General features: G+C 26.4%; 1 protein-coding gene across 1 annotated transcript; it reads right to left on the reverse strand.

Annotated features, from left to right (window-relative positions):
- Positions 1 to 7,366: 7,366 nt before the first annotated feature.
- Positions 7,367 to 10,824, reverse strand: LOC149063273 (uncharacterized). The gene is made up of 3 exons (XM_089215593.1): positions 10,647 to 10,824; positions 8,031 to 8,193; positions 7,367 to 7,928 (listed from the first exon to the last, which is right to left on the reverse strand). Exons 1-3 carry the CDS (start codon positions 10,819 to 10,821, stop codon positions 7,367 to 7,369), a joined length of 900 nt encoding a protein of 299 aa, XP_089071719.1. The 5' UTR covers positions 10,822 to 10,824.
- Between the last annotated feature and the right edge of the window lie 2,233 nt (positions 10,825 to 13,057).

Raw genomic sequence — 13,057 nt, forward strand, 5'->3', positions numbered from 1 at the left:
CAAATTTATTTTCTATTTTTTTTATTCACCCATATGTATTGTAAAGACGTGTATTAGATGTAAAATTATGTGAACTTAACGATAAAAATATAAAAAGTATGATTAGGTCAATACAAATGACTTTAAACGATATTTAGCGGAATTATCACCATTTTTTACCAAATTTTTTCTCAAATTTTTTTTCTATTTTTGTATTCACCCAAATGTATTGTAAATACGTTTTTTAGATGTAAAATAATGTGAAATTAACGTTAAATATATAAAAAGTATGATTAGTTTAATAGAAATGACTTAAGACGATATTTAGCGGATTCATCACCTGTATTTCAAAATTTTTTTACGACCTTTTATATTCACCCAAATGTATTGTAAAGACGTGTTTTAGATGTAAAATTATGTGAACTTAACGATAAAAATATAAAAAGTATGATTAGTTCAATACAAATGACTTTAAACGATATTTAGCGGAATTATCACCATTTTTTACCAAATTTTTTCCCAAATTTTTTTCTATTTTTTGTATTCATCCAGATGTATTGTAAATACGTGTTTTAGATTTAAAATAATGTGAACTTAACGTTAAAAATATAAAAAGTATGATTAGTTCAATACAAATGACTTTAAACGATATTTAGCGGAATTATCACCATTTTTTACCAAATTTTTTTCAAATTTATTTTCTATTTTTTGTATTCATCCAAATGTATTGTAAATACGTGTTTTAGATGTAAAATAATGTGAACTTAACGATAAAAATTTAAAAATTATGATTAGTTTAATAGAAATGACTTAAGACGAAATTTAGCGGATTCATCACCTGTTTTTCAAAATTTTTTTACGACCTTTTATGTTCACCCAAATGTATTGTAAAGACTTGTTTTAGATGTAAAATTATGTGAAATTAACGATAAAAATATAAAAAGTATGATTAGTTCAATACAATTGACTTTAAACGATATTTAGCAGAATTATCACCATTTTTTACCAAATTTTTTCCCAAATTTATTTTCTATTTTTTGTATTCATCCAAATGTATTGTAAATACGTGTTTTAGATGTAAAATAATGTGAAGTTAACGATAAAAATATAAAAAGTATGATTAGTTCAATACAAATGACTTTAATCGATATTTAGCGGAATTATCACCATTTTTTACCAAATTTTTTCTCAAATTTTTTTTCTATTTTTCGTATTCACCCAAATGTATTGTAAAGACGTGTTTTAGATGTAAAATTATGTGAACTTAACGATAAAAATATAAAAAGTATGATTAGTTCAATACAAATGACATTAAACGATATTTAGCGGAATTATCACCATTTTTTACCAAATTTTTTCCCAAATTTTATTTCTATTTTTTGTATTCTCCCAAATGTATTGTAAATACGTGTATTAGATGTAAAATAATGTGAACTTAACGATAAAAATATAAAAAGTATGATTAGTTTAATAGAAATGACTTAAAACGATATTTTGCGGATTCATCACCTGTAATTCAAAATTTTTTTACGACCTTTTATGTTCACCCAAACGTATTGTAAAGACTTGTTTTAGATGTAAAATTATGTGAACTTAACGATAATAATATAAAAAGTATGATTAGTTCAATACAATTGACTTTAAACGATATTTAGCGGAATTATCACCATTTTTTACCAAATTTATTTTCTATTTTTTTTATTCACCCAAATGTATTGTAAAGACGTGTTTTAGATGTAAAATTATGTGAACTTAACGATAAAAATATAAAAAGTATGATTAGGTCAATACAAATGACTTTAAACGATATTTAGCAGAATTATCACCATTTTTTACCAAATTTTTTCTCAAATTTTTTTTCTATTTTTTGTATTCACCCAAATGTATTGTAAATACGTTTTTTAGATGTAAAATAATGTGAACTTAACGTTAAATATATAAAAAGTATGATTAGTTTAATAGAAATGACTTAAGACGATATTTAGCGGATTCATCACCTGTATTTCAAAATTTTTTTACGACCTTTTATATTCACCCAAATGTATTGTAAAGACGTGTTTTAGATGTAAAATTATGTGAAATTAACGATAAAAATATAAAAAGTATGATTAGTTCAATACAAATGACTTTAAACGATATTTAGCGGAATTATCACCATTTTTTACCAAATTTTTTTCAAATTTATTTTCTATTTTTTGTATTCATCCAAATGTATTGTAAATACGTGTTTTAGATTTAAAATAATGTGAACTTAACGTTAAATATATAAAAAGTATGATTAGTTTAATAGAAATGACTTAAGACGATATTTAGCGGATTCATCACCTGTATTTCAAAATTTTTTTACGACCTTTTATGTTCACCCAAACGTATTGTAAAGACTTGTTTTAGATGTAAAATTATGTGAACTTAACGATAATAATTTAAAAATTATGATTAGTTTAATAGAAATGACTTAAGACGAAATTTAGCGGATTCATCACCTGTTTTTCAAAATTTTTTTACGACCTTTTATGTTCACCCAAATGTATTGTAAAGACTTGTTTTAGATGTAAAATTATGTGAAATTAACGATAAAAATATAAAAAGTATGATTAGTTCAATACAAATGACTTTAAACGATATTTAGCGGAATTATCACCATTTTTTACCAAATTTTTTCCCAAATTTTTTTCTATTTTTTGTATTCATCCAGATGTATTGTAAATACGTGTTTTAGATTTAAAATAATGTGAACTTAACGTTAAAAATATAAAAAGTATGATTAGTTCAATACAAATGACTTTAAACGATATTTAGCGGAATTATCACCATTTTTTACCAAATTTTTTTCAAATTTATTTTCTATTTTTTGTATTCATCCAAATGTATTGTAAATACGTGTTTTAGATTTAAAATAATGTGAACTTAACGTTAAAAATATAAAAAGTATGATTAGTTCAATACAAATGTTTTAATCGATATTTAGCGGAATTATCACCATTTTTTACCAAATTTTTTCCCAAATTTTTTTGCTATTTTTTGTATTCATCCAAATGTATTGTAAATACGTGTTTTAGATGTAAAATAATGTGAACTTAACGATAAAAATTTAAAAATTATGATTAGTTTAATAGAAATGACTTAAGACGAAATTTAGCGGATTCATCACCTGTTTTTCAAAATTTTTTTACGACCTTTTATGTTCACCCAAATGTATTGTAAAGACTTGTTTTAGATGTAAAATTATGTGAAATTAACGATAAAAATATAAAAAGTATGATTAGTTCAATACAATTGACTTTAAACGATATTTAGCGGAATTATCACCATTTTTTACCAAATTTTTTCCCAAATTTATTTTCTATTTTTTGTATTCATCCAAATGTATTGTAAATACGTGTTTTAGATGTAAAATAATGTGAAGTTAACGATAAAAATATAAAAAGTATGATTAGTTCAATACAAATGACTTTAATCGATATTTAGCGGAATTATCACCATTTTTTACCAAATTTTTCCCCAAATTTTTTTCTATTTTTTGTATTCATCCAGATGTATTGTAAATACGTGTTTTAGATTTAAAATAATGTGAACTTAACGTTAAAAATATAAAAAGTATGATTAGTTCAATACAAATGACTTTAAACGATATTTAGCGGAATTATCACCATTTTTTACCAAATTTTTTCCCAAATTTTTTTTCTATTTTTTGTATTCATCCAGATGTATTGTAAATACGTGTTTTAGATTTAAAATAATGTGAAATTAACGATAAAAATATAAAAAGTATGATTAGTTCAATACAAATGACTTTAAACGATATTTAGCGGAATTATCACCATTTTTTACCAAATTTTTTCCCAAATTTTTTTGCTATTTTTTGTATTCATCCAAATGTATTGTAAATACGTGTTTTAGATGTAAAATAATGTGAACTTAACGATAAAAATATAAAAAGTATGATTAGTTCAATACAAATGACATTAAACTATATTTAGCGGAATTATCACCCTTTTTTACCAAATTTTTTCCCGAATTTTTTTTCTATTTTTTGTATTCACCCAAATGTATTGTAAAGACGTGTTTTAGATGTAAAATTATGTGAACTTAACGATAAAAATATAAAAAGTATGATTAGTTCAATACAAATGACATTAAACTATATTTAGCGGAATTATCACCATTTTTTACCAAATTTTTTCCCGAATTTTTTTTCTATTTTTTGTATTCTCCCAAATGTATTGTAAATACGTGTTTTAGATGTAAAATAATGTGAACTTAACGATAAAAATATCAAAAGTATGATTAGTTTAATAGAAATGACTTAAGACGATATTTAGCGGATTCATCACCTGTATTTCAAAATTTTTTTACGACCTTTTATATTCACCCAAATGTATTGTAAAGACGTGTTTTAGATGTAAAATTATGTGAACTTAACGATAAAAATATAAAAAGTATGATTAGTTCAATACAAATGACTTTAAACGATATTTAGCTGAATTATCACCATTTTTTACCAAATTTTTTCCCAAATTTTTTTTCTATTTTTTGTATTCATCCAGATGTATTGTAAATACGTGTTTTAGATTTAAAATAATGTGAACTTAACGTTAAAAATATAAAAAGTATGATTAGTTCAATACAAATGACTTTAAACGATATTTAGCGGAATTATCACCATTTTTTACCAAATTTTTTCTCAAATTTTTTTTCTATTTTTTGTATTCACCCAAAACTCCACCCCACCACCTAATGTACAGCAGAGCGACATCCACTTACCCGCTTTTTTTGTTTGGTAGGTATACTCGTACTTATTTAGCAGGTCACAATATTATGACCACTTTTAATTGACATTATAATGAGATTCAAGTGTCTCAGTCACTAGACCAGATTAGTCCTACTGCTTAGACACTGCACTGCTCAAATTTAATTATATCGTAAACCGTAATAAATTATCAAACAAAATTTATAACAAATACTGTACACTGTTTTTTAGATATTCATTTAAAATACAGACAAATTCACACACATTTCTTTAATGTTGTTGGATCCAAAAATTGTAAACTTTCTTGGTAATTAAGTACTTTATTACTTTCCTACCTAATTTGAAATTTATATTTATCTAAAATTAAATAATTAAGAGAAATATATATAATTGAATTAATTTTCCATTTTATGGCTGGTATTGGTGTTTTTTAAAAAAAACTATTACGATCAGTGGCGTAGCCGAGGGGGGGGCATGGGTGTATGGCCCCTCCCTTGGAATTTTTATTGGTGATGTTTTAATCACGGTTATATCCTGTATATATATAGGTAATAAAATAATATAGTATTTATAAAAGTGATATTTATTATTTATTTTGTACTTTAAATTTTTATCAACGTTACCAAAATTATTGATAATGTTTTCGCCAATTCTTGTCTAAATTAATATACCACGGTTGTAGTAATACACTGATATCACACTACCACGGAATACCATCTACGTCTGTAATATTATCAAAATTATTGTGGAGGTAGCCGCGTTATGAATGTTATGATTGCGGTTGCCTCCAACTATGCACATTATCGTAGTATTATTATTAAGTCACTAAAATGATAACTAAAGACGCCGAATTCTGATAAATATTTATATTATATTTAAATAGCCCCCCCCCCTTGATTGAGCTCCAGCTACGCTACTGATTACGATCATAAATAATTTGGACAATTCATTTGCATTTAAATAACTATATATTACCTACATTTTGTTCTGATAAAACATAGATCAACCTCATATAAATATTTTAGGCTTGGATCACACTATGCGTTTTGTCGGTTGCCGATTAATACAGTCCCGATCAACCGCAATCAGGAAGACCGGATCATATTATGCGTTTTATCGGTAACCGAATTCGGTGTAATGAGATTAAAAAGCACGCGAATCCTTTTTGTTTCGAAAAATGTTTATTATGAACTAAAATTCTATACTCGTTATTAATTTCGACGAATAGTATGTACAAGAATGATATTTTAAACGGAACAGTAATCACTAATGGGTCACCAGCATTCAGCAGTCAGCACACACAGCACCAGTGTGTTTCACGCAACTAGGCAGTGCAGCTTATAATATTTTTATAGATACTTAAATCGTACATACTTATATCGTATATCAGGTTAACAAAAATTTTTCATACATTTATTAAAATATAGTTCGCTTTTTATAACAGAAAGGTATTTATAAACGAATAAATAAGGTAAGTTTTAATTATTTTAGTAGGTACTGACTCTTATACATATATTTAAATATTATATTTATACAATTGAATTATTTAGTAGGTATAATGAGTAATCTCTCGAAAATACTTTGTATAGCTGAAGCTATGGGTGAGCTTGACTCACAAACAGTACCAAAGCGAAGAAAATATTGGTTCCATCCTTTAAGTACTGATAGTCAAGATGACAAAAGTTTTGATTTATTTTTGATAATATAAAAAAAATATCCAGAAAATTTTTTTAATTATTATCGAATGTCCATATCGTCTTTCGAGGAATTAGTGGAAAAAGTTCGCTATCGACTATCAAAAAAAAATACAACATTTCGAAATTCAATAACAGTCGAAAAAAGATTAACGGTTACATTAAGGTAAATAAATTTTTAATTGTTAATTTTTTATTACATATTACTAAAGGTTTTACAGTTTTACTAAATTTATCCGTCTTTACTATCATCAGTTTAATATGAAGGCTTTATTAAACAAGTTCAACTAATATAAGATATAAGTTTATGTAAGAAACTAGTTTTTTCTCCAAAATCTGTTTTTTTTTTTAATCAAAGTTCTTTATTTTGATTCCTACTTAATTATTGATATTTGTTCTGAGAAAACCTAGAATATTGCGTTGCATTGCGTAGTGTACATTTTTTAAGCCAAATACCATTCATCTTTCCGAAACTTTAAAATACTAAAATGTAGGTACTTAACTCAGTATTGGCCTGGGCGTCTGGTACAGGCTTCCGAGGCCCCGAACTAGTTATTTTTTTTATACGAGGCTTAAATTCAATTAGTAAATTAATAAAAAAAACAAAAAAAATTTATTCTGTTATTGAAAAATGTCCTTCATGTACACATTAATTATATCATTATAATTTTGAAAAACATTTGTTTAAAGTTTAAGTTATATAAATTAAAACACATATAGATTATAAAAAAAAAATAACGCAGTCAATAAAATACCAATAGTAACTTTCAATGGCGACTTAAAATATTATAATTATAATTAAATTATATTTTGCTACATCTGTACCTATAGTGCATAATGTGTGTTAATAAAAAAAAAAAAAATAATAAGTAAATCCATCCTTGGCAATAAAAAAAAAATATTTACTTATAATCGTAATATGTATTCAAAAAAGAAATAAAATTTAATTCATTTGTGATTTATCAGATAAATCTTGATGAATATAAGTAGGTTGTGTTTGGTTGGAATTTATTGTATATTCTGGATACAATAAATGTTGATGTGGAACAGGTTGTGGAATATAGTTCAAAAGTGACGTAGGGTTCATTACTGGTAAATTTGCAGTTGACGTTTGATAACTATTATTAGGAATATCAATGGAATGCTGACCTAGTAGGTTTTGTGTGAACTGGTGTGGTTTATTTTGTTTTTTTTTTATCACATCTCTTAAATACTGAAGTGTGTGAACTTGAAAGTCCAACTTTTCTTCATCATTCAATTTTTTTACATAAGGAAGAAAAGTTAGGACGAGATTTTTATCAGGATTCTTATCTTCGTCTAAATGCTGTAAAAGACTCTGTTGAAAAGGATTTAATGTTGTTTTTTTTTTGTTAATAGAAGAAGCTTTAGAAAATGACACATTAACTGGATTTTCAGTTTCGTTGTCAATATCTTCATGGTCATTTAATTCTTCGTGATCATTGTGATTATTATCATTTTCTTCAGTTTCAAAATTACCAGTTGTTCTAAATAAAATATAAATATGTGTTCATACAAAAATTCAAACATTCTACCAGGATGGTAAAGTAGGTTTATTCTTATATTAGTATTTAATTATATTGACTTACTTCCTTTTTTTTACTGCTACGTTTAAAAAAGACATAGATTCGGCATAAGCATAAGGCTTTTTTTTGTTTGCTCCGGATCCACTTTTTACATTTTTTTCTTCTGATACATGTTTCATATATGCATCCCTAATATGTCTCCACTTTTTGTCTTTAACTTCTTTTACTGTGCAATTAAATACATATAATCAGGGCACAAATAATAATTATTTAACTACAAAAATAATTCCGTCAGTATATTACTAAGTATATTTTATGGAATTATATTGTAAAAAATACAAGTTCAAACGCTTATAAAAAAAATAATAGTCCGATTCTGAACGGAGCGACAAATGTGTTGGTTTTACAATTATGAGTGCTTTTTTTTTATTTAAAATTTATTTTTATTTGTCTGTCATCACCTTTTAGGACAGTAATTATGCTAGGATTTTCTTTCGAATCGATTTTGGTCTTTGGTGTAACAGTAACTCTAAAACAATAATTATCAAATGATCGTAAATACGTGACACTTTGACTAAATGTTTATAATGGCATTTTTTTTTTTGTGTCTGTGTTCAGCATAACTAGTCGAAATAATGCTTCAATTTCAAACTTTGTGGGTGGTTTCTGATGTAAAAGTGAATATCCTTGGTGCATTATAGAGGTGAAAAGTAAACATTTTCCAACAGTTTTCAAAAAAATTAAGAAAAACAAAAAAAAAATGACGGAAAAACGGGAGTTTTTACGCAAAACCAGTTTTCGACCAAATCGATTTTTTTATATGGTTGTAATTCAAAAACTAATCACTGTAAACACTTGAAATTTTTACTAAATGTTTATGGTAGTGTCATCTATATACAGTTTAATTTTTGACTTTTTTTGAGTTATGTATAGACCACTGAAATTTTCGATTTTTATGAGCAATTTTTTTTGAAGGGTCGGTAAAAAAATTTTGGACGACCAAAACAACTTGAAAATTTAATACAAGGTACCTTATTAGTTGTTCTTATTGTAGCTAAAAAAAATTAAAAATCGTTAGACACTTTTTTTTATAAGTGTTTATACTTTACATTTTTACGAAATCTGTCAAGCAAATTTAAACTTACCATACTTTACTTCGTGGTAGTCGAAATTCTAAAATATAAAAATGTTAAAGAAATAACCGTGTTTCATGTAAAAGTTAATTTATCATCTCAGGTTCATGGGGGGGTCTGACCTCCAACCCCCCCCCCATGGATACGCCACTGCCTATCATTGCATTCAAATTTAATCCCATCCATTACAGTAACCTACTGTACAGCAGAGCGACATCTACGACTTACCCGCTTTTTTTAAATATCTATATTTTATTTTAATAAATTAATTTGATAATTTGCTTATTATTATTCCGCATACCTACCATATTATAAATTATAATGATTGTGTAAAAAATTATAATTAGGTATGCTATATAAAAATAAAATAATAAATACATTTAAAACCCACCTAATAACTTTTTTTCAGAATAAAATAAATGAGATATGTAACAGTAGGTTAAGAAAACAGTATTATATTATATATTATTATAATCGGTATAATTATTTGATTTTAACAGATTTCTAGCCACGGGTATAAATTTTGCAGCGTTACACTTTGATTTTCGCATTGGAAAAAATACAATTAATGGTATAGTTAAAGAAACGTGTAAAGTTCTTTGGTCAGAATTAAAAGAAACTGAAATGCCACAACCAACTAAAGAAACATGGCTGAAAATCTCTGAAGTATTTTATGAAAAAACCAATTTTCCAAATTGTTTGGGTGCTATAGATGGCAAGCACATAAGATGTAAAAATCCGAATAATGGGGGTTCACTCTATTATAACTATAAAAAATATTTTTCTATAGTGTTGATGGCAGTAGTGGATGCCAATTTTAATTTTATTACTATTGATGTTGGATCCTATGGTCGGGAAGCTGATTCAAGTGTATTTCGAGAAAGTGCATTTGGTAAAAAATTATACTCAAACTTACTCCAAATTCCCGAACCTAGTATATTGCCTTCAACTGAAAATAATATCCAACCGTATGTTTTTGTTGCGGATGAAGCATTTGGTCTTCATACAAATATATTAAGACCGTTTCCCGGTCGAGGTCTCAACGAAACTCGACGAATATTTAATTACAGACTTTCTAGGGCAAGAAGAACTGTTGAATGCGCATTCGGGGTGCTTGCAAATAAGTGGCGAGTATTACATACGCCAATTTTAGTGGAACCTCAATTTTGTGACGATATTGTTAAGGCGTGTTGTGTTCTTCATAACTTTGTCAGGAAAAGAGATGGGTGTAATTACGAAGAGGCTAATGAAAACTACGTAAATTTACATTTGAACGATATGGATCACCAAAGTAGAAACGTCAGTTCTCGAGGAATAGAAATTAGAGATAACTATGCTAACTATTTCATAAACGAAGGGGCAGTACCATTTCAGTACAGAGAGTTTTAATAAGTTATTATATTTTTAAATTAAGTTTTATATAATTTGATCTTATATTATTTATAACTATTTAATTAGTAAAAGTATTTTATAACATGATATTATAATAAACTATATTATTATTATTATATGATATATAAATAATTTATAAGTTGAAAATACCTACCTTTAGATTCTTTTTCAGCTTCAGAAAAATTTTGCCATTCTTCTCCGTACAAAGATTCGGTTACTTTACGCCAACATGCTTTTTTTAAGTCTTTATTACTATATTCATTTGAAGTCATATTCCAAATACATGGGTAGTTTTGAACTTCCAAAATTAATTTTTCCGTATCAAACATAATTAATTATAAGACGAAAAAGTTAATTTTTACTTCAACTAAAATAATTTTTTTTCTAAATAGCTTTTCAAAAAACAATAAAATTATAAATGTTTTTTTTTTTAAAACAGTGACCGACGTTCCGCACAATGTGATCGGTTATATTGAAATGTATGTGCTATGATTTACATCCCGATCGGTATCGGGAAACGACAACCGCAACATGTTGCGGTCGCGTCCTGACGGTTGCCGAGAATCGGTCTAATTTGGTCGCGATATTGCGTTTTCCGTTTAATCATATTTTATTTTGGGTAATTGCGGTTTAATTACTGATCGGTCACCGATTCTCGGTAACCGACAAAACGCATAGTGTGATCCAAGCCTAACTATAGATCTCGTCAACTCCAGATAATGATCCATATCCATATCCATATAGTCAATTTATGTGTCACATAAAACATAGTAAACTATATTAATCTTTTAGACATAATCAATACTTCAATATATTATTTTATAAACTAATAAAAATGTATAATATTATCTGAATCACATTAAATCTTTTTTTCTTATACATTTATAAAAAAATGGCTTCTATTTTATAATAAAAATTCGATGTGACTATTTTGCAGAGTAAAATATTTAAATACGTATATACCTATTGTGTAATACAATAATAAATAAAGTATATCTATAGTATACCCTTTATGGTATAAGCCACAATGTATAGTTATATGGATTTAAGGTATTAAATTTAATATTTAGACAAGAGATCATTCAGTGATGGCGTCGAAGTTTTTAAAATGTGGTCGTGCAATTTTAAAACTTCGCGGCCTCAATATCCATTGGCGTAAAAAAGTATTCAAATTTGGGGTAGGCAGTGTGAAATATACATTTATTCATAATAAAAGTTTTATGATGTTAATATAAAGCGGCCTACCGGCCACATTTTTAAAAAAAGAGGTCGGGCCATGGCCCGACTTCAACATAGACTTCGGCGCCACTGAGATCATTAAAAAACAAGACAATTTTTCACTCCGCCAAAAAAAATATTCCGAAGTTGTAGATTGGAAACCAATATTATACAATAATAATATACTAAATATTAATTTATAATTTTCAATTGCGTTGGTATTCGAAAACATAGTTTAACTTTTTTACAGTCACCGTAAAAATATTGTCACCCCCTATAGCTAAGTCCTAACATAAGCCAGAGTGGGCTATTGCCCTTTCAAACCACCCCTTAAATACTTGTATACTGTAGTCTGTATTAGTAATTAAGTAGGTATATAGGTATTCGTATTATTTATAATATATTGATAATTAACACAATATAGAATAAATATTAATAATATTATTATTTATTACTTCTTGATTATATTGTGACTTAAATATTTAATATTCTTGAAATTACACATTTAACAGTCATAATTATTGGTAGGTACTAAAGTATCGACATGAACAGTTCTTAACAAAAATGTGTTTAATGAAGAATACAAATTACTAACTATGAACTATGAAGTACCTAGAATACTAATACTAATAATATTATTATATACTTTATTTTAGAGTACCTAACTGCAAATTGATATTTTATTATTATTTCTTTGGATTCAAGATTTTGTGAATTTCTTGTATTTTAAGTAACTATTCCAATAAAAAAAAACCATTAGTGTAGTCTGAAAACTATAATATTACCTAGAAGTAGATAATGATGATAAACTTTCTGCTTGGTATTTTAAAGTTTATTCAGGGGTTACAAGAGACACAGATAGGTATAGAGTTCATTAATCCAATTTGTCTTGATCTACCAACATCAGTGCTTATTTTTACTTTGCAAATTTTTAATTTTTTCAACAACATGGTGATCGAAAAAATTGCAATTAAAAGGGTCGTTGGCTTAAATGGACGTGGATTCTCATTGAGAGACAATAATGGAAATTCTTATTGGAAGCACCAAACTCGCAGAGACGGTTTCACAGTTCGATGTTCTCAATGGCGTTCAAAGTAATTTTTGAATAATTAATATCATATTATACATATAGGTACTTAGTTCTTTAAAATAAACCCATTTTTGTTATTAAATTAATTTTTAGACACATAAACAATGATTTTTAATATATTATTAAGTGATCATATCGAATCAAATTATAAAAATTATAATAACCAGGAATAATGTTTTTCAAAATGTTTTATGAAATTAAATAATCTATAATCAATCAAATTGTCTAATGTCTAAATTTTAGACCCTAAGCAATTC

Source organism: Diuraphis noxia, unplaced genomic scaffold (genome assembly GCF_037042655.1).
Source record: "Diuraphis noxia isolate RWA-SAM2 unplaced genomic scaffold, SU_Dnox_SAM2 contig0001, whole genome shotgun sequence".
Classification (NCBI taxonomy): Eukaryota; Metazoa; Arthropoda; class Insecta; order Hemiptera; family Aphididae; genus Diuraphis; species Diuraphis noxia.